General features: G+C 42.7%; 1 protein-coding gene across 5 annotated transcripts in view; it reads left to right on the top strand.

The window, feature by feature from the left end:
- The first annotated feature begins 4,667 nt into the window (after positions 1–4,667).
- Positions 4,668–21,042, top strand: part of ANO10 (anoctamin 10) — a 176,530-nt gene continuing 160,155 nt past the window's right edge. For 2 of the 5 annotated variants that reach the window (XM_072153531.1, XM_072153532.1), the window contains exons 1-4: positions 4,677–4,907; positions 8,435–8,589; positions 14,728–14,910; positions 15,977–16,111. In XM_072153531.1, coding sequence (XP_072009632.1) covers positions 8,448–8,589; positions 14,728–14,910; positions 15,977–16,111 — 460 coding nt within the window. In that variant the 5' untranslated portion in view covers positions 4,677–4,907; positions 8,435–8,447. Of the gene's footprint in view, positions 4,908–8,434; positions 8,590–14,727; positions 14,911–15,976; positions 16,112–21,042 lie in introns of all 5 variants that reach the window. The other 3 variants (XM_072153529.1, XM_072153534.1, XM_072153530.1) reach the window with 3 other exon arrangements.

Here is a 21,042-nt window from a genome sequence, read left to right as displayed (position 1 = left end):
TCCCGCTGTCATCCCGGGTACAGACTGCCTCTTACATTGCTACCTTGGCTGCCACCGCCGGCTAGTCGCACCTGTGGAACGAACTGGTGGTACCCCGCCGCAGCAAGACCATCCCGCTTTGCGGTGGGCTTTAATGAAGACCAGGTGACACTCCGGTTTCAGGTGTCGGCTAGTAACATCTCCTGCAGTGGTCCAGGGGGTCCACAGACTCACAGTCCTGACAGTGTTATTTCGGGATAGACCATCCAGCCCATTTAGTGAGCAGGGCCACAGTGTTCATTGGAGTAGCATATGAAGTACCCATATAAATTTCAACACCTGGGTAATTGCACGCTATAGCTGTTTTGACTCTGCCCTTTTTGTCTATCATACACAACTGGCCTATTGCAAAACTATGACACATGCTAAAATACATACAGTTGCCCTTTCTTTTTATCTATTTTCAATAAAGGCTACGTTTTAATATCCCTCTTTTTTTACAAAAGCGAATTTGATTGAATTAATACACAATAATTAGTATTTCATTCTTTATGAGCTTCTCCAGTTTATAGCCTGCATTCTGCCCCCAGTATATATCTAGTCAATCAGCCCCCAGAATATAGCCTATCTCCTGCCCCCCCAGTATATAGCTAGTCAGCCAGCCCCCAGTATAAAGCCTGCCTCCTGCCACCGGTATACAGCTAGTCAGATAGCCCCCAGTATATGGATAGTTCCCTCCCCTCAGTATATAGCTTGTCTACTGCAACATTAGCCTGTCTCCTGCCCCCAGTATATAGCCTGCCTTCTGCCCCCAATATATAGCCTGCCTCCTGCCCCTCAGTTTATAGCCTGCCTTCTGTCCCCCAGTATATAGCCAGACAGCCTTCTACCCAGCACATAAAAAAAACAACTCTGTACTCACCTCCCCGACCCCCTCCCCAGCAGGACATCATCTTCTTCACGTCCGCGGCCGGTCCGTTGCCGAAGTGGCTGACATAATAGTGTGTGCGTCACCATCACGATGGAAGCAAGCGGCTGATGCTAGGCACCTGCACAAAGATCTGCCGCCAACTGTTGACAGGAAGCAGGAAGAGAAAAAACACCTAATGTTATATCTGGTCTTGCCGTGAGCAGATATAAGCAGCTTTCATAGTTTAGGGCCATTATATTATGGTCAGAAATTCTTATATGGTCCTAAACAACCTAGGTGTCACGGGTGCTCCAGCGACCCATATCTCGGGTCACTGGCTTACCTGTGCCCCTCTGTGTTCGCAGGCACGGCACCTGCGCTTCTTACCTGTCCCCATTACTATTCCTGGTCCTCTGGCCTTGGGGACATTGTTATCTTGTGGCTGGGCAACCTGGGGTGCAGAGATCTATTGCTCTCATATCTTGCTATTACTGGTGGCCAGATTTGGTGAAGGACGTTCAAGATTTTGTGAGTTCCTGCACTTCCTGTGCCCATAACAAGTCGTCACGTCTCAAGCTTGCAGGTCTGCTCCTGCCGTTGCCGATACACACATGGACTCACATAGCAATGTACTTTATTACTAATCTTCTTCCGGTAATACAGTCATCTGGATGGTAACGGATCAGTTTTCAAAATGTCCCATTTTGTTCCTCTGCCAGGTCTGCTGTCAGCTCCACACCTAGCCAGTTTGTTCTTCCTGAACATCTTCCGGTTTCATGGACTTCCCCTGCATATTATATTGGACAATGGGGTCTAGTTTGTTTTCCATTTCTGGCGATCCCTGTGCAGTCAACTTCAAGTGAAGCTGAACTTCTCATCTGCGTACCACCCGGAGTCCAATGGACAAGTTGAAAGGATAATCAGACCCTGGGCTGTTATCTCCACCCTTTTGTCTCGACAGGACAACTGGTCCACTCTGCTGGCATGGGCTGAATTCTCCCACTCCTTTCTTTGTTGTTTATGGACAACATCCACGCTCACCTCTGGAAGGGGTTTGGTCCGGAGGAGAGGTCCTGGGAGCCTAAAGACAATATCCTGGACCATGATCTCCTGCAGAGATTTTTCCAGCCTAAGAAGAGTGGGACGCCGAAAGGGAAGCTACTGTCACGGGTGCTCCCGTGACCAATATCTCCGGTCGCAGACTCACCCTTGCCCATATGAGTTCGCCTCCGTCTCGTAGCCCAGCCTTGTCCTGCACACTCTGCCGTATCTTCATGCCCTGTGCCTTAGAGAAAGCTTTATCTCATGCCCAGTGCTGTTATTGTGATTTCCCATTGTGACCCTGTTTTTTTTTCCTGACTACGATCCTCAGCTGCCTGCCTTGACCTATTGCTACGTCCGTAACTCTGATCCCGTGCTGCCTGTTCTGACCTCCTGTCTGTCCCTGACTACGATTATGCTCATCATCGCTGTACCTCGCCTTGGCTATCACCGCAGAAAAAGTTGCACCTTTGGAACGACCTGGTGGTACCACGCCGCAGCAAGTCCAACCCGCTTTGCCGCAGGCTTTGGTGAAAACTGGGTACCAGTTAGATTCTGGCCCCAGGTGTCGGCTTGCGTCTTCATCCACGGTGGTCCAGTGGGTCCACTACCCCTGGAGCCTGACAATAGGTAAGTGTGTAACAGGAGATTCCTAAATGGCCAGAGGACATCACCAGATCAAGGACTGTAAACCAAGCACACTGACATACGGTATGCACACCCTCTGGCAGGTTCTGCTCTTCTTTACAGCTTCTTATACCCTGGTTTTTACAAAAAAATGGCTTTTAAAATTACCCAAATGAGTCTATGGGGTTCCATAGGAGTTAATGGAGCCTGGAGCCCCTCAGGCTCATTTGCATAATTTAATGTCTCTATGTTTGGTTTACAATCCTTGATCTGCTGGGACTTTAAGTCCCAAAACTGACTATATAAGTCTCTGTACTGGTCTAGTCAGGACAGGTTAAACATAGGCCCTTTCTAATATTAGATCAGATATTGATTTTTACCTTGTTTTTGTTTTGTATTCATACATCTTATAGCATAGATAGCATGTTATTTTTTCTATGGGCCAGTATGATTCCCGCAATATCCCATTTATACAGCTTTTTTATGTATGAGCAAATTTTAAAAAAAAATGCATTTGGAGTGAAAATCACTTGCTTTTGCTTCACAGTTGCAAAATTTAGATTTATTATTGACTGAGCTGTATTAGGGCTTAATTTTTGTGGGGTGAGTTGTACATTTTATTGGTATCATTGTAAGGTAAATTTGACTTATTGATTACTTTTAATAGCGTTTTTAAAATAATTTTATGTAATGATGTTTATAGTACGGGTTTAGTAATGATATTATTTTACTGTACGGGTTGCTACAGATGTGGCAATACTTGATATGTGTGATAATTTTCACCTTTTTTTTTTATTACATATAAGAGTTTCATCATTTATGGGGCATTCAGAGGACTTTTATTTTTTTTTAAACACATTCTGGGACTCTGATCATCATCAGATGCTCACTTTTGGAATGTGAAAAGAGAAACACAAAAATCAAAAAAGTTCGAACTGGATGTTTGATCCATTAAACATTTAGGGTGCCGTCACACGTGGCATTTGTGATGCAGTTATAAACGCATTGCATAAATGTATGCGTTTTACATGTTACCGTGCATTTGGCTGGTTTGATAGCATTTCCTCCAATGTTGGATGTGTAAGCAGCTGTGGAAATGTTGACACAGGTGCTTACACTATCAGCAATAAAGAAAAATGCTTTCAAACCAGCCAAACGCATGGTAAAATCTAAAAATGCATACATTTAAAAATGCATTACAAACACCACATGGGACTGCACACTTATGCTGATTCCCTCCACCCAGGATAGCAGGGTAGACCTCAGATCTGGAATGACTGGGAGGTATGAGAAGAACTTAATTTCTTGTTTCTATTATGCTCACCAATGGAAACCGTAACACAAATTCATGACGCAGGTGTGAACTGAGCCTAAGGACTTGACCATATATGTTGGGGGTAAGCTGGTGCAAAAGCGACAGCCATTGAGGCCTATTGTGCACAGTCATGGTGTGGGCAGCCATCTCTAAAAAAGATAGAGAAGGTCCTATTTGAGGTTCAGCTACTCATCTTCCTATGGAGATGGGATTTGTGAGCGCTCCTCACCAGTCGCCAAAATAACATCACCGTTTGGGGTCTCCTTCTGCTCGGGCGAGCACAGCGAGTGTAGGCTCCCACTCCTCCCTATTCAAAAATGAGTGGCCATTCAAAAATCTGGCCAACTATCTCTTGTGACCACAGAGCACATTGCTATAGTCCTCAATGGGGACCAGGATTTGCAGTCAAGTAACATTTTGTGGCTGTAGTGTTCAGAACATTTGAAAAGTTCAAATAGTATGACTATGAACGAGTTTCTAACCCGCTGTATATTACTAGTATAGGACTAGTATTTCTTATTATTATGTTCTGAGAGTCTCGGTGTACAGGGGGATACACAGGTTTTCACTGTGTCCTGTGAGGAGACCTCACTGTAGGCCACTCATTATGGAGACACCACAAAGTTCTCAGGTTGTCAGGCGGTCACAGTCAATCACTACTGTCAGTGGAATCACAACGGAAACGTCATGAGCGCTGCGCCAACGTCACAGAAACAGCCAATCACAGAACAGACTATAAGCGCAGAGCATTAGCAGCATTATGCGGATGATAGAGGATGAAACCTATGTTATGCAAATGTCACATACTAAAGCAACGTTACAGCCCGCTTCTCGCGTTGTTTACAGCGAGTACTGGTCTCCGGAATCATGGCCGATTCCTTTTTTTCACTCTGTGTAACTCTATGTGATAAAAATGTTTTGCCTCTTGTGAGTGTCAGTCTGTGACAGCTCCAGAATGTTGAGGCCGTCCCCTCCTCCTGTCTAGGGTGCGCTCTTCCAGACTGGATGGGAGTAGTGCTGCTCGGAGAAGGGGAAGTAAGTAGAACACAGCAAGGGGTGGGAATGCCAAGCTACCAATGCCCCATGGCACTGCTTGGCTCTACAAGACTTGCTGGGACTTGTAGTGTCGGAGTCTAACACTTGCAGTAGTGTTATAGCCATTGCACACAACATTGCCAATGAATCATAGTCTATAGGAAGTTATCCAGAACTTATTTATAGTTCATGATCAGCTCTATCTTACTATGTGATAATGTACATGTAATATTATACTGTATGTTACCTATTTCTATCATTATTCACTATGCGTAGTTATTAGCTATTACAGGTGAACAGACAGATCCCAAGGCAACAATAAGCAAAACATCCAGCACTCCAAGAAAATAACCAGTTAAATAATAATAATTCCTTTAATTATATAGCGCACACAGATTACGCAGTGCTGCACAGAGTTTGCCAATCCGGTCCCTGTCCCCAATGGGGCTCACAATCTAATCAACCTACCAGTATGTTTTGGAATGTGGGAGGAAACTGGTGGACCCAAAGGAAACCCACGCAAACATGTAGAGAACATACAAACTCTTTGCAGTTGTTGACCCAGGTCCCCAGCACTGCAAGGCTGTAATGCTAACCACTAAGCAACCGTGCTGCCCTATAAATCATTTTTTTTCTTGTAAGATGTTTAAAAGCTGCATAATTCAAACACAATAATATAGGGCTATTGGTTTCAACCTTATTCATAATCTCAAAATGTTACCATGATGCATAAGTCGCTATGGTCTCATTGTAAACATGCTACAAGGAAAGAATATTTTGTCGGCGTTCTGTAGGTTTTGCTTTGTGGATCTCTAATAAAGGCCACTGACTGTCAGCAGTGGCAAAGTTTTCTTTAAAGGAAATCTACCATTGGTAATCTACTTTCTGAAGTAATTCCCGATGGAGATTCACCCTTAGTGCAGCATCTGTACAGCGTTTTTATCCTAATCTTTTATTCAGCTCTTAGTGAAATAATGTTTATTTGTTCTCTATACAAATTACTTGCAGTGGCTACTGGTGGAGAGTCGTAGCCTCAGACAGCTCCAGGGGCGAAAGCTACTCCACGACTCTAGTCGCCTTTGCATACCTACCAACCCGATTTTCACTCCTCTTTGCTGCGTGTCTCTGGCAAGCGCAGTAGCACCTGAAGACGGATCTGCTGGAGATGTTGCTGACACCGTTGAGCTTTTGTGCATGTGCAGCAGCTCCAATCGTTTGTAGGCAATAGCCGAGGATATGCAGGGGTGGAGTAGCCTTTGCCCCTGGTTCTGTCTGAGGCTACTCCACAACCCCAGTAGCCACTGCAAGTAATTTGCATGAAGAACAAATAAACATTATTTCACTACGGCTGAATAAAAGATTAAGATGAAAATGGTGTACATATGCTGCTCTAAGGGAGAATCTCCTTTGGGAATTCAGAAAATTTAAATTGTTACTTTAAAATTGAACTTGCAGGAGAGTCGGTAGTACATTTTTCTAAACTCATTAGAACAAGGCGCAGTTCATACCAGAATTGTGCTTGAAGGACTTAGTGTGAGTCATTGTGATGTCACATATCAGGAGGGATGAACCAAAAAGTGTCTAAAAGACATTATTATATACACCAGATGATCAAATAACCAGGCCTGAAAATTCATTTATGGAATTTTACAGGACCTATAAATTGTTGTAAAACAACTGAAAGATCCATAATTAGCAATTCTCCATTTCTGTTGCGGCTCCTGAAGATACTATACTGAAGAGAGCATCAGCAAACATCTTGTATCCAAGAACTTGGTACAACCTCTATCTAACAGTGGTGACCAACCAACCAACTGTGCCAGTGGTGGGACTCAAATCCAACTCTGTGGGCACCTGAAAATGGGGTCTCATTTGTCTCTGATACAATGGGGGGAATTTAACAAAGTATCTCAGGTTATGCCATCAAGAAAAACACTTGTCATTTGCTGTGATGAGAAACTCTGTTGCAGTATAAGGGTGATGGCAGACGTGCCGTCTTGGCTGCGTTTGTAAACGCAAACGCAGACCAAGCTGCACCCAGCGGGGCGGGCCGCGACCTGATCGCATCAACGTTTCTATGGAGACGACTGCAATCTGGAACGAGCCGTCCGTGTTTTGTGTTAATTTAACGCAAAACACCGGCGGCTCGTTCCCGATCGCAGGCGGCTCCATAGAACCGCCGATGCGATTGGGCCGCGGCCCGCCCGGTGGGTGCTGCTTGGTCTGCGTTTAAAAACGCAGCAAAGACGGCACTTCTGCCATCACCCTAAGACTGTTGGTACCTAATTTAGACCTAGTTTTAGTTTGTCTTAAAGAGAACCCGTGAGGCAAAATCACTCCCCTAATCTGAATATATTTTCATAAACTGCCATTAGAGAGCATTGCCTCTATCCCTTCATTGTCCCTCTACATGCCTGTAAACCTAAGCAATGATGTCCTAAAGCTTTATGCAAATGACCTGTGAGATGTCCAATGAGTCATTAGCATATTCAAGCTGTCCGGCTTATTCATGAGTGGGAGGCACAGCCACACCACCAGTGCTTGACTGACAGCCTGTATAATGGTGTGAGGCTGTATAATGATGTGCTTCCTGGTGCTGCCGGCCACACCCCCTGCAGCCTGTGTGTGTATAGGAGAGATACAACAGCTCCAGGCAGCCATGATATAGCAGAACATGTCAGGTACATGTGTAACTGATGTCTGTGTCTCTCACCTGTGTATTAGGATTAGGATGCAGCATGTCAGCAGATGCAGCACACACACTAGCAATGCTTTACTATACATTACAGACAGACATGAGCAGGGGGAGGAGAGGGGAGGGGGAACAGAAGTGACATCACTGCCTCTGACCATGTGATCAGCCTAATTTACATAATAAAGAAAGTATGATTTTACAATGATTAATGTATGAAATAACTAGATAAAGGCTGGGATGAGATCCTTGTGAGCTGCCCCAACAGGTAGTAGTGACAGGACTAGTGACAGAGACCTTATGACAGGTGTCCTTTAACTGTGTGCCAGAATTTTTGGTGCACAGACGATTTGCAGCAGGCCAAGCCCATTGCTAACAAGGTCACGTCCTCTTTAGTGCTACAAGTCAGAAAAGTGTCCAAAAAAAGGTCTAAAAGACTTGATAAATGTGTCATAAGGCATTTAGACATTATTTGGGCGCAAATTCAACTTAATTCTGGATCAAGTGTGTTAATAAATCCCCCCCCCCCTCCCATTTTAGCATAAAGTTTCCAATTTTACTGATTTTCAAACAGTTTGTTAGAATGTGAATCACTGTTATGTACCATCAGGAGTCAGATATGTGGGGGGTTTCTGTGTTCCTTTCTTTATAGATATTATATGGTAATGTATTACTGGAGAATATAATGGAGAAGCTGTGTAATTTAGTGGAATGTGTTTTTGTATATGATAAACATAATTTTTAAAATAATCTCTTTATGTAACACCACATGTCCATCACAATTTGTCATAATGCCTGGCTTCTACATTTTTATGTGTTGTATTTTACTTCACAGATTTAATGTCAAAATGAAGAGGGGCTGGGTCACAGAGAAGAATCATTGGGAGACAGAATTCAAACCGCTGGTTGTAATAGAACTTGCTAAAGATGTAAATGAAGAAGCCAAAAAATGGTTTGTCAAGAAAATAACAGACAAAAAGAAAGATGGAGGTGAATATAAAAATGATACAATAAAAGATCTGTTTATGTACACAAAATCACAAAGAAGTAAAACTAGTTCTCACACAGCGTGGCCCCTTCCTGGCCAGCAGTATGAACCCTGCTTACTGTAGTCTGCCAGTTGTATAACCTATTTGTGTGTCCCCTATAGAATCATTAGGGGGGGGGGGTTAATTGTATTTCTACACAGACTAGGCCATGTATTCCAATTAAAAAACAAAGGAAGGTAGGGATCGGCACTCCAGGCTTTCTAAAACATGAATCTTCTTTATTCAAAAATTAAAATATAAGAAGTGATCATAGTGCATAGTCCATAGACCTACGCGTTTCGAACACATACCATGAGTAAGAACTAATGTTAATGTTCGAAACGCGTAGGTCTATGGACTATGCACTATGATCACTTCTTATATTTTAATGGATTTTGAATAAAGAAGATTCATGTTTTAGAAAGCCTGGAGTGCCGATCCCTACCTTCCTTTGTTTTTTGATTACACCGGGGTGTTCCGACAAGCCCACTGGATTCTTGCACCGGACTACACAAGTGTTTCCTGCGGCTCTTCAAGGTTCACGTGAGTGAGCGGTACGCTCAATGTGTTTTGTTGCTTATCTTGTATTCCGATTAGTTGTCCCTCATTTTATTTTTCCATGCAAATTGTACAAGGTGATATCTATTCAAAGTAAAATGATGATTAATCTATGTACATATTACTCTACTGAGCCCTATTGTTCAATATTTTGGATGGACAAGAATTCCTAACTATGTACTGCTTATCAAAATGATTTGGTGCTTTAGAGTATGATGGAGAATTGTGATCATCACTTTATAGGAAGCCAAAAATCGTCAGGATTGTTCAGAATCTAAATACAATCTGTAATCCGTATTAATCATTTTGTTGTAATAATGGTCTAGTTTCAATAAATCCTTTTTTTAATAGGGCAACTGCATAACATTCTTATTTAACAGGGTTTTCCCATGAAGAAAAGTTAGGGCCTATCCTATAACTTGCTGATCAGTGGTGGGTCTCAGTGCTGAGACCCCCACAGATAACGAAAACGAGGGGTGGAATGGTTTATTTCCAGAATGGGCCCCATGCCATAGAGCAGTGGTGGCGAACCTATGGCACGGGTGCCAGAGGCGGCACTTGGGGCTCTTTCTGTGGGCACCCGGGCCATCGCCCCAGCACACCAGACATGACTCAAAGAATTTTCCTGTAGTTCCAAGCAACTTGAAAGATGCTGCTTTCAGTCATATTTGAAAGTGACTTACTCGGCTACTTGGGACTGTAGGAAGAGGGAGAATGTGTAGACGGGCCGAATTATCTCCAAAGGACCTCCTTGCTGGTCCCATGATTATCTGTGTACAGAGGGACAGTAGAAAGAAGCTACAATGATGCAAATTTTCCCTCCTTCTGTGTTGGTGTCCTCAGGAGGCCAGTAAGATTGAACGTTGTTGAAGAAGAGGGAGCAATAAGTTACTGCTCTAATTTTTGGTTGGCACCTCGCGATAAATGAAGGGGATTTGGGTTTGCAGTTTGGGCACTCGGTCTCGAAAAGGTTCGCCATCACTGCCATAGAGGGTACATCTGGTTGTATTCTGATTCATATACATAAATCGAGAGGAGAGCATGATTTGTGAGATAATCCGTATTCACAGTGGCTGTGTCGCCATGCGGTAGATTTGGCTTAATTTGTACACATGACACAGTACCCCACTCATGTTGTTAAAGTCTAACCTCTGGGACGCAACCAATGGTGAAGATTGTGGTTCTGTCATTAGTAAGTTTTCACTTATCTTTGGATCTATGGTTAATCCAGCTCCTAAGACATGCAAGGTTGATGGCACACGTGGCGCATTTGTTTTAGACAGTTTTTCCCAATTATTTTAATTTAAATAATTACAAAACGGACAAACAAACAAAAAACGGATGCGTTTTTAAAATGCAGTGTTTAATGGACTTCTTAAGAACAGGTTCAAAACGCCACATGTGCCACCACCCTAAGCCTTACCTTGAACCACACACTGTTCTTACAAGCTTCTGTAGCAGTAAATAGTTCTTATGCTAAAGAAGCCTTTTCACATCCAGACCATGAACTTTTTTGTAAAAGGAAGTAAAATGAGATTTAATCCTATATAATATAATTCTATTGTACTACAATCCTCTACGTTTCTTGGTTTTGTGGATTGACATTGCACTGGTCTTACTCAAGGGCATCCTTTCTATCAGATGGTGCCCAGAACTAATGTGGTCCTACCATTTCTTTGTCTGTGCCCCCCACTTCTCGTTGTCCTTTTTGGATTAAAAACAGCCTTTGGGTGCATCCACATGTTTATTTTTTCAGATGCAGTTTTTGTAGCCATAAGCAGGTGTGGATGATAATGAGTAGAGGCAAATAACTGAAACGTGCTGCTCCTCATCTTACTTTTACTCCATTCCTGGTTTGGAGATCAAAAACTGCATCTGAAAAACTGAATGCGTGGTTGCACCCTTTAGTCTTTGCTTGAAGAACCACACCCTGGCCTTTCTTGCCTGACTTTCCCAATGGTGTAGGAGTCCTTTCCCTCACTGTAAGCTAGGGATTTTTCTAGGCCAAGCCAAAAGCTACTATGTGCAGTTCCTAGAATGATTCAAAGGTCTCTATACAACTTCCAGAAAGATATGGGGCAGAGGACTAATTACACTTTGCCATCCAATATACTCAAGTCCACATGGGTTGAGGATTTCCCACTCACAGAAGAGGTAGCTTTATGTTTTCATGGGAAGCACACCTGGTAAATGTTCTCTTGGAAAATGTGTAGGGTAGAGTAGCACTGCGGTATGCTGGATAATGGTTCCAGGTGCGGATGTAAGCCTCAACGAACCCGACTCAAAGGTGGGAAAATAGGTAATCCAAAAAATAGAAGACGAGGCAGCACTATTGGAGTATTTAAGGTGTTTTATTCACCCAAAGTGAATGGTAAATTTTCTCTCAGCTCTGCCTCTTGTTTTCCATTTTCGCCTTATCGGCAGCAGAAGGACACTTCTGGCCAAAACTAGTTTTAACTGACCTGCTACAGCACAAACCCTCCTCCCACTCCTGTTACATGTAGGGTTTGTGGGTGTGGTCAACATAAACATGTCCCGCCTACCTTCCAGGAGGTTCTAGGAAAAACTGGAAAGTACTCACACAACCTAAATCAGTTCCCCCCACAGACTGTGGGTGTTACTGTCACAGTTTGTGTGTGTAGTACGGTGTAGTTTCAATGTAACTCATTCTTTGCCTACCTATTACAGTGGTACAAGAAAAACATAACACAGTTTATATAAGAACATGTTACCTCATAAAACATATAAAATACCACTTGTGTACAGAAGCCATCCTAGGCCCAGCCACCGGGAATTGCAATCTAGTACACTAATCATGGACACTCACCCCAATGTAGAGGGTTTTTTCCATCTGCCATTTTAATAGGATATTCCATCATTTTATGATTGAAATGGGGTTTGACCTCTATGACTTGGGGCACTACCCTGTTATTTTTTTATGATCAGTGGGGTCACTGTTCATCATAGTATATACTGCTGAGAAAGTCCAAACTTTAATAATTCAACAAAAGATATTTGTGATATTTTTGCTCTCCAGAAAAGGCATCCAGGCCTCTCTTGAACATGTACAAAAAGTCCGCCATAACAACCTCCTGCGCCAGACAATTATTTTTACAAACCAAACATAATTTTTTTAACAAGTATATTGGAAAACTATTTACAAAATCTACAACAATATTAGAAATGATCACATGACAGTTATGCTATAACATTTTCATTGATGCATTAGTATCTCTGTCAAAAATCTTTGCCTTTGCTTGCCATTCTCAAGCTTGGTGCTAGACCTTTCCACTTGTAACCGTCAGTTTACAAGTTGTCATGGCACAGATTAGTTATCATGTGACTAAACCTTGCAGGATCTTGTGAATTTTTTGAAGAAGAATGTTATATTTCATATAATAGAGTCTTTGAGGGAGAATTATCAGAACTGTTTAAAGAGCAGAAGTGTTCTAGTTTCTTATGGCAACCAATTAGAGGTCAGCTTTCATTTTCCTGCTGGTGCTTATAAAATTAATCATTATAATAATTATATAATTATAACAATAAATTAAAGCTGAGCTTTGATTGGTTGTTGGTTGCCATGGGCAACTAGAACAGTTTTAATTTAGACGCTCCTTGTAAAGCTGGGTTCCATCCTAGTGAATGTTTACCTTGACCAGTGCTTCAATGACTTCTGTGGGACCTAATAGACAGCTATCTTCCACAGACTTCTAGAGGTGACTGGAGGAGTGGCTGAGCACTTCCCAGCCCTCATTCTCACAATTGCTGGATGCCCCAGCAAAGAAACAAAATATTAAAGGGTGCCCAGTTTTGCACCCCACTGATCACCCATTAAAGATAATAATTTCATAATTTACATGTTGGTCAGAAATCCATTTTAGACTTTGTTCAGATTCTCCAGACACATTCCAACAAAATGCACTTTATTGGCATCTGACCATCACACCTATATGAGCTACCCAAACATTTAATTCCAAAAACCAAGGCATTAATATGGTCTCCTTTAGAGTCTGTCAAATTGGATGTTCGACTAAGAAGTTCTGTCTCAGGATTCAAATTAAATAGGTTTTATGTGAATTCCAGGGGCGAAGACGGGGATCCCAAAATGAATAAGAAAGCTAACTAACCCTTACCCTTCAGGCACCCTTTCCAGTTCTTCTGGGCCGATCAGAAGTGCGGGGGTCATGCAAACCGTTTTGGCTCATCAGTAGCCATCGCTTTTGTTGTGAGAAGGCTGCTAATTGGTGACCCCGAGCGGATTAGTTGTAGTTGAATTTCGGGCTCAGTAAGACCCTTTTCTCCTCACAAAGCTGGTAAAACTATGTACAGGCGGTCCCCTACTTAAGAACACCTGACTTACATATGACCCCTAGTTACAAACGGACCTCTGTATTTTGGTAATTTACTGTACTTTAGTCCTAGGCTACAATAAACAGCTATAACAGGTATCACAGGTGTCTGCAATGAAGATTTATTGTTAATCCTGGTTCTTATGACAATCCAACATTTTCAAAATCCAATTGTCACAGAGACCAAAAAAATTTTGACTGGGGTTACAAAAATAAAGTATACAGTTCCAACTTGCATACAAACTCAACTTAAGAACAAACTTGCAGAACCTATCTTGTATGTAACCCGGGGACTGCCTGTATTGAAATTAAGACCCTTTTCTCCTCACACAGCTGGTAAAACTATGTATTTATAGACCTTGGGTTGTGTGTGGAGGAGTTTAGTTTACATAAAGTGGATGTCCATCATATTATGTACATCTCCTATCTTCAAAGATAGTTATTTAGTTTTTGGCCTTCCAGTGGAAAGTTTCTTCTATACAATACAGGAGGAAGAGGGCTGGGTCCAGGGCGTGGGCCTTTTGGCACAGTTGTCTGAGCTATGACAGGTGTATGTAAAGTTGATCAACAAGAAAAGAACTAAATGTCTTCTGATTGTTTTGCAATGTGATTTGGGCCTCATATGTAATTTTTTGTTTGTATTTATTATTTGGATGATACTTGTTTTAAGGGCACACAGCTCCCTTTAAAAACAAAATTGATCTCAAAAATTTCAATCTAGAAATTTCAGGAAAAAAAGCCCGCCCCCCCCGTGCAGTGTCCAGTGCGCAGTGCAGCCCCCGTGCAGTGTCCAGTGCGCAGTGCAGCCCCCGTGCAGTGTCCAGTGCGCAGTGCAGCCCCCGTGCAGTGTCCAGTGCGCAGTGCAGCCCCCGTGCAGTGCCCACTTTCTCTTTGACTGATTTTTATTCATCATTTGTGTGTGCTTTTGCATATTAATATTTGCTACAGTTTCTATAAACAACATTCGAAAAAGTTTTTTCTGTGGGATAAAGTAGTAATTTTGTGAACACTAAGTGATGCAGAATATGAAAATAATCAAATGTTAATAACTTGTCTTTAAAAAAATGTAATATGTTGGTAAAAGATAATATAAAAGATTCTAAGTCACTCTCCAGTTTGACTTGTAAAAACTGCTAAAACATACAATAATACATGTAATACAATAATAATTTTTAACATTTTCCTTATTTAAGGTACGCAGCTGTTAATGAAACCGCTGGTGATCTCAGAAGAGGCGGATAACATCTACGTTGTCGGAGCCTCCACCAGGCGACTTCTACTTGGAGCTGAAGCTATAGGATTTGTAAAGGAAAGTGCGGATGGCACTATGAGGCCTTTCTTGTATAGCAACCGAACTGACTATAAAAACTTTATTGGTAAGTTCCCACCACATTCTCAAAGAACATCAATGCTCCCTCCATATTTTAGACATTCTCTTAGATTAGTTATACTTCATTACTTTGTGTTTTTCTAGGATTTATCATTTCAGCTTTTTATTATGGGACACAGTGTTTTTTTTTAAATTTTTATATATATATATAATCGATTAGCAAGACACATTCCAGGAAACGCCAGCCATTAACCACAGATTCTTGCATAGAATGTAGAGGCGTGTGCCATTAACCCTGTACAGCAAACCAGAATGTGGGTGGAAGGGAGACTGGATGGTGATTTAACATTACAAGCAATGAATGGCTACATGTAATACTGCATTTCAGCTGTTGAAATGAAAATGATCAGGCCCTTTAATCTTAGTAAGTTTAGGGCTGCGTGCACAGGTCGGCACATGGGAGAAGAGGAGGGTGTGAGCGCTGCTCACCCTGCTCCATAGAAAATACTTGCCGCATGGCAGGCTCTATCTTTTTGCGGCTACGGCTCGGAGTGGTGAGCTCTTGTTGCGCTCACCTTACTGAGCCCGTTTGTCATAGCTGTCTATGGGGGACATATCTACGGCCGCAAGCTTGTCGTGCGCATGAGCAATAAAAGTAACATTGGTATGTATAATCCTTTTGTTACTGTAGGCAGCATTGTTTTTCCAGGGTTCTGATGAGGGGCAATAACCCAGAAACAGTTCTGTTTTATAGATTGGTGTCTCTTGTTTGGTCAGAATTTGCATATTCATTTTCAGACAATAGGAACACACCCTCTTGCTAAAATCCTGTCCTGGTCTTGATCTGCAGTTAAAGACCAACTCTTCTTTGTTAAGTACAGTGAAGGCTACAATTCATGTTGTATGTTGCACTTAAGCACAAGTGGATCTCAGCAACCTGTAACCATCTTGGGATCCTCCTGTGGGTTGGTCGCGGTAATTGTAGAGAATAAACATTTATGGCGCCCTGAGCTCGTTTCTGATTTTGCACCCAGCTCATGGACGTAATATACATTTGGGTGCATGAGATCTTAACTTGTATTTATCTTTTTTTTTTTTTTTTTTTACTGCAGGTGATGGAGAGGATTTTCTCAGTATGGCCGAATGTCAGTTTATCATTAAACACGAGCTTGACAATCTACGTGCTCAAGATGAGACAAATATTCCTGGTTATCCCCAGGCCAAGCTTTATCCTGGAAAATCAATAGGCAAGTGCATTTTATAGTGTTACTCAATCAGACTAATCTTACATGAAACAGGAGACCTACTTGATGAACAGGTCTGGAAGGCGCAATATACCAGCAGCAAGCAGTGATCAAGAAATCGTTACTATTAAAAGTTAGTTACAAATGGATACATTTATTAGGGTTAAAATATACGCCTTATTATCCAGAAACTATTTGTATTTGGTGAGCAGAGATTGCATTAACGTCTGTACAAGCGGCGTTAGACTAGGATGCGGTGCAGTGACCGTGGACCTATATTATTAGATTCAGATCACTAATTGCAGTCATCCGATGGGATGAGATAACATCAATATTTTATGTAGACTGCAAGTCCATAGTCTGGGGGAGATTTGTCAGCATCAGTCACAGGTTGATCTGAAGAGTGAGTTCCTTCAGCCTTAGTCTGGTCTGGGGGGGACTCCCCAGCCCATATTTGGCCGACATCACCGACCTGGCCATCACAGGGCCAGACTATGTTTTATGCTGCTGACCCAAGCCCCCCCCCTCGCACCACCAGACTAGACTGTGGCTGATGCCACCAACCCCCCAGACCAGACTAAGGCTGAAGGAACTCACTCTGCAGATCAACCTGTGACTGATGGTGACAAATCTCCCCCACCCAGAACAGACTATGGACTTGCAGCCTACATAAAATATTGATGTTCTCTCATCCTGCAGTGCAAGCCGTAGTCTGGTGGGGAGGGGGCATTTGGTGAGGTCAGTCATATAAAGTCTTGTCTGGGTGGTTGTTGGTGTCAGCCATAGTCCAGGGAGGGGAAGTGGGTTATGCGGCAGCCATAGTTTGTTCTCGGGATCCAGCGGCATCAGCAATAGTCTGGTCTTGGCCAGCCGGCAGTGTCAGCCATAGTCTTGCTTTGGGGTAGGGTGCCGGCGTATACCCGTTGTTCAGTGCATGGTGCAAGTTACTATTATTGTCTCAATTGGCTATTTAAGCAGAGAAACAATATTTACTTACATTATATAAGTCTAGAAGTTATATATTTGTATAACTGAAAATTTCATACTCCTCCTTGGCTAAAATCACTCCTCAAAATGGCAAGAGGAATATTTTTACTTTTCTGGAATTTATGAGGTAAAATTCAGCAGAACTTTGATCATTTCTGATATTCTAATGCCAGAGTTGTGTTACATATAAGTAAGGAAATTGAGTGCCTTTAGCTTTGTGCTAAACTCAACATTTCAGGTTCACTAATATGGATCAATGATGTCTTTTGAAATATGATAATGCTCTGGATGTGGTACTTAAATGTCTCCAAGCTCTAAAATTAGACTTTGAAAATATGGTGGCACGTGTAGCTAAAAAGTCATAGTGCTGTACTATTTATATCTCTCTATACGCTGATGATAACGTTCTTGTGTGTTTGTTAGTTAAGACGATCTTTCTGTTCTCCTATACACCCCATAAAATTATAATTCAGGATTATTTTTTGTTATGTTTCTCTTTTCCCCTTGTTATTCTCATGAGAACTGTATTATTTGTTGCGTATTACCATTTGAGGGTTTGAGTCTATGCTTCTAGTATGTGTTTGGGAACATTCCTATGAGATAATAGTAGAACAGCAGTGTCTTTTTATAAAAGTTGTTCCATAATTATATAGGAAATAAAAGTATGTACTAAAAATCAGGAGAGGTGAAAGGTATTTGGTTTCTATTTCCTCAAAGTAACTGTAAAGTTATAATGATTTTACCAAATTATTGTATGTGACTCATCCTTTAAAAATAAACAGAACAATGCCTAGTTTGTGCTGCACACTCGTTATCTTTCCAAAGTTATGGCATTTTCTGTTTTGAAAGTGTTTGACAAATATTTTTCTCACCAGTGGTGAGAAACAGTATCCACTGTTCTGAACACATCCAGCTCTGCTACATACACAGAGAGAGCTCTATCACATGACCTCCTCCTCTGTGAGCAGAGAACAGCAACCCCTCCCCTCCCTTGAAACAGACTACTGACTGATAAACAAACAACTGACTCTAGTGATGGGAATCATGGCTCTTCTTAGTAAGCTGGCTCATTAGCCTCCACTCACTATGGGGAGCCGCAGGCCAATCAATCACCCCATTCCACACCACTTCTAACTTGATACTATTGGGTTAAAGGGGGCAACTGTCTCCCGTCGTTCGTGAACGACACATCACTAACGGACTCCAGGGCTTGTCAGCAGTGGTAGAGGAAGCAGCTGCTGCATATGTGAGGTAATCTGAGGGCTATGGCAAAGATCTACTGCATATAGGTAACAAAGATAATAGGAAAAGTTTTTTAGATCCAAAGAGCCATTGATTTGTGGGATAAAAAACCTTTACAGTTACTCTTTAAGGAAATTGGCATTTTTGCATTAACATTGAGTTTTAACCACTTTGAGTCGGCCTCGACCGAGAAAAGTGGTTCTTCTCCACTGCAGATATACAGTGGGAAGGTGTTTGGACAGAACGATAACCACGCATTGACCATGTTCCCCCATTAAGTTTCTAAAACAAACACTCCAAATCAGCAGATTTGCATTCTGTTTGCATTCCTTGCTGAGCTGCAGGGTTCAGACCTAGCTGCTGGACTCACTGCTCTCCCACCCCGTGTATAGAGTTTTTATGTAATTTGGCAGTAGCTTCTGTATGGCTTGCTAGTACACAAGCATGTTAAAAGCAGATTAGGACAGAAGAGGGGAGGATGAAATGAGGCAAATTTAAAGGGAACCTGTTACCTCAAACCTCCAGTATAAACCTCACACTACCTTACAGTCCAACTGTCCAAATGTCCAACGCAACCCTGTACTGGACATTTTATACACCATGCTGCCTGTAGATAGCACACCATGAACAATAAAATTAGCTCTTCCTGCTCTATAACATGCTACCTGCAGATAGCACACCATGTACAATCTGCTGAGCACCTCCTGCTCTACAACTTTCAGCCTGCAGATAGGACACTACGTACAATTTATGTAGATCCTCCTGCTCTATAACATCCTGCCCACATGTAGGACATTAAAGGGCACCTACCACCACAAATCTACTTATAAAGGTAGATTGGGTGGTAGGTGGATCAATGGGACGTGAGGATAGCCCTTTTAAGGGCTAATCCTCACGTCCCCACACTTTTTTGATAACTTTTATTATCCCTATATTCAAATTTACTTATGCGGCTACTGGGGCGTGGAGTAGCCGCATCTGAGGTTACACGAGGCGGCTACTCCACGCCCCGGTAGCCACTTTACCCCTCCTACTCACCCATCTTCGGCGCGCAGCTCCGCGTAGCTACGCGCCCTCGTCCGGGGATCCTGCCGTCTGCGCATGCGCAGAAGAGCAGGCCCGCGCCTGTTTCGGAGCAGTGAGCGCGCAGGCGCGGGCCTGCTCTTCTGCGCATGCGCAGACGGCAGGATCGCCGGACGAGGGCGCGCAGCTACGCGGAGCTGCGCGCCGAAGATGGGTGAGTAGGAGGGGTAAAGTGGCTACCGGGGCGTGGAGTAGCCGCCTCGTGTAACCTCAGATGCGGCTACTCCACGCCCCAGTAGCCGCATAAGTAAATTTGAATATAGGGATAATAAAAGTTATCAAAAAAGTGTGGGGACGTGAGGATTAGCCCTTAAAAGGGCTATCCTCACGTCCCATTGATCCACCCACCACCCAATCTACCTTTATAGGTAGATTTGTGGTGGTAGGTTCCCTTTAAATCTGTTCAGCTCCACCTTCTCTATAATATGCTTTGTGACACAATGTAAAATGTGACAGAATCCCTTTAACTGCTATTACGGTTTGTTCGCCCACAGAAATGATCTGGCTTTGTCCCATTAACGAAGGTGTCCATTTAACTTGGCCATCTCATTGTCTCTTTTTAGAGGATAAAAATCTTCTTTTAACGTTTGCATTAAAGTGGGATGCATGGTTTGACTTTTTAACTGCTGTGTGAAATATTAAGCTATTTAGTACAAAGTTACCAGCCTTTAATTTAGCAAATTGGCAGCCGCTTGTATTGAGTCTGACTTTTCCAAATGACTTTGAAATCTTTAGAGTGATTAAACCTATTAGCTTAATCAATATTTTTCACCCTTTTGATGCTGCTAAAAAAAAGTCGGAAACTTGTGATTTTTCTGTCACATTTTTTGCTAATATTTTCTAGGTTTCATCAGTGTAAGTTTAGTTAAGCCACTTTATATTTTATGTTGACAGCATTTACAATCCTCTTTAGCATGCAGCCAAACCAATATCCATTTAGGGTACCAAACTAAGGGCGGTTTCTCACACCCTTGTGATCAGCCCATGGTCAGAGACCGTGCGGAGTCCTGTGTTATACACTGGCCACGTTGCCGAGGACCAGATTCCTCACTTCATACTGATCAATGATGCAAGGAGTTACGCAGTTCAAGGAGAGTCTCTTGACTGAGATAAATAAATAGGGGAAGAGTCCCAGGAAAGTTTCTGGCTCTATGGGTTATGTGGGTGTTCAGCCCAACTGGGAATAGTAATAATAATGGAATCAATATACAATATTTACAAAGTACCTGGTAAGGCTTTCAGCCCATCAGGGGTTAATCAGATTCATCGCTGGTTTCAGCAAGGGCAGGATCCGGGACCAGTGTAGGATCCTGTGCTTCATCAGCAGAAGTAGAAGCCGGCTGGGGACACCCGGTGGCAGTTGCAGGCTCGGCAGCATCCTCCTGACATTCAGGGGGAGGGGCGCTGTCGCCCGGGGTGTCGGCTGTTCCAGCCGGGGGCTCAACAGAGCTGGGGACCATGGAGGGGTCCAGGAATAAATAAATTGGAACCTGCGGCAGTGCCGCGGCTCCTTCCAGCTCCACTTCTTTTGGGGCTGGGTCATCACCCCACTGGTAAACGGCAGGTGAAGGTGATGCTCTCGTTGGAGCCTACGGATAAGGCTCATCAGCCGGACTATCTTC

The sequence above is a fragment of the Engystomops pustulosus genome, chromosome 5 (genome assembly GCF_040894005.1).
Source record: "Engystomops pustulosus chromosome 5, aEngPut4.maternal, whole genome shotgun sequence".
NCBI classification, from domain to species: domain Eukaryota; kingdom Metazoa; phylum Chordata; class Amphibia; order Anura; family Leptodactylidae; genus Engystomops; species Engystomops pustulosus.
Note: the sequence above shows the minus strand (reverse complement) of the source record. Positions and strands in the feature narration are given on the sequence as shown.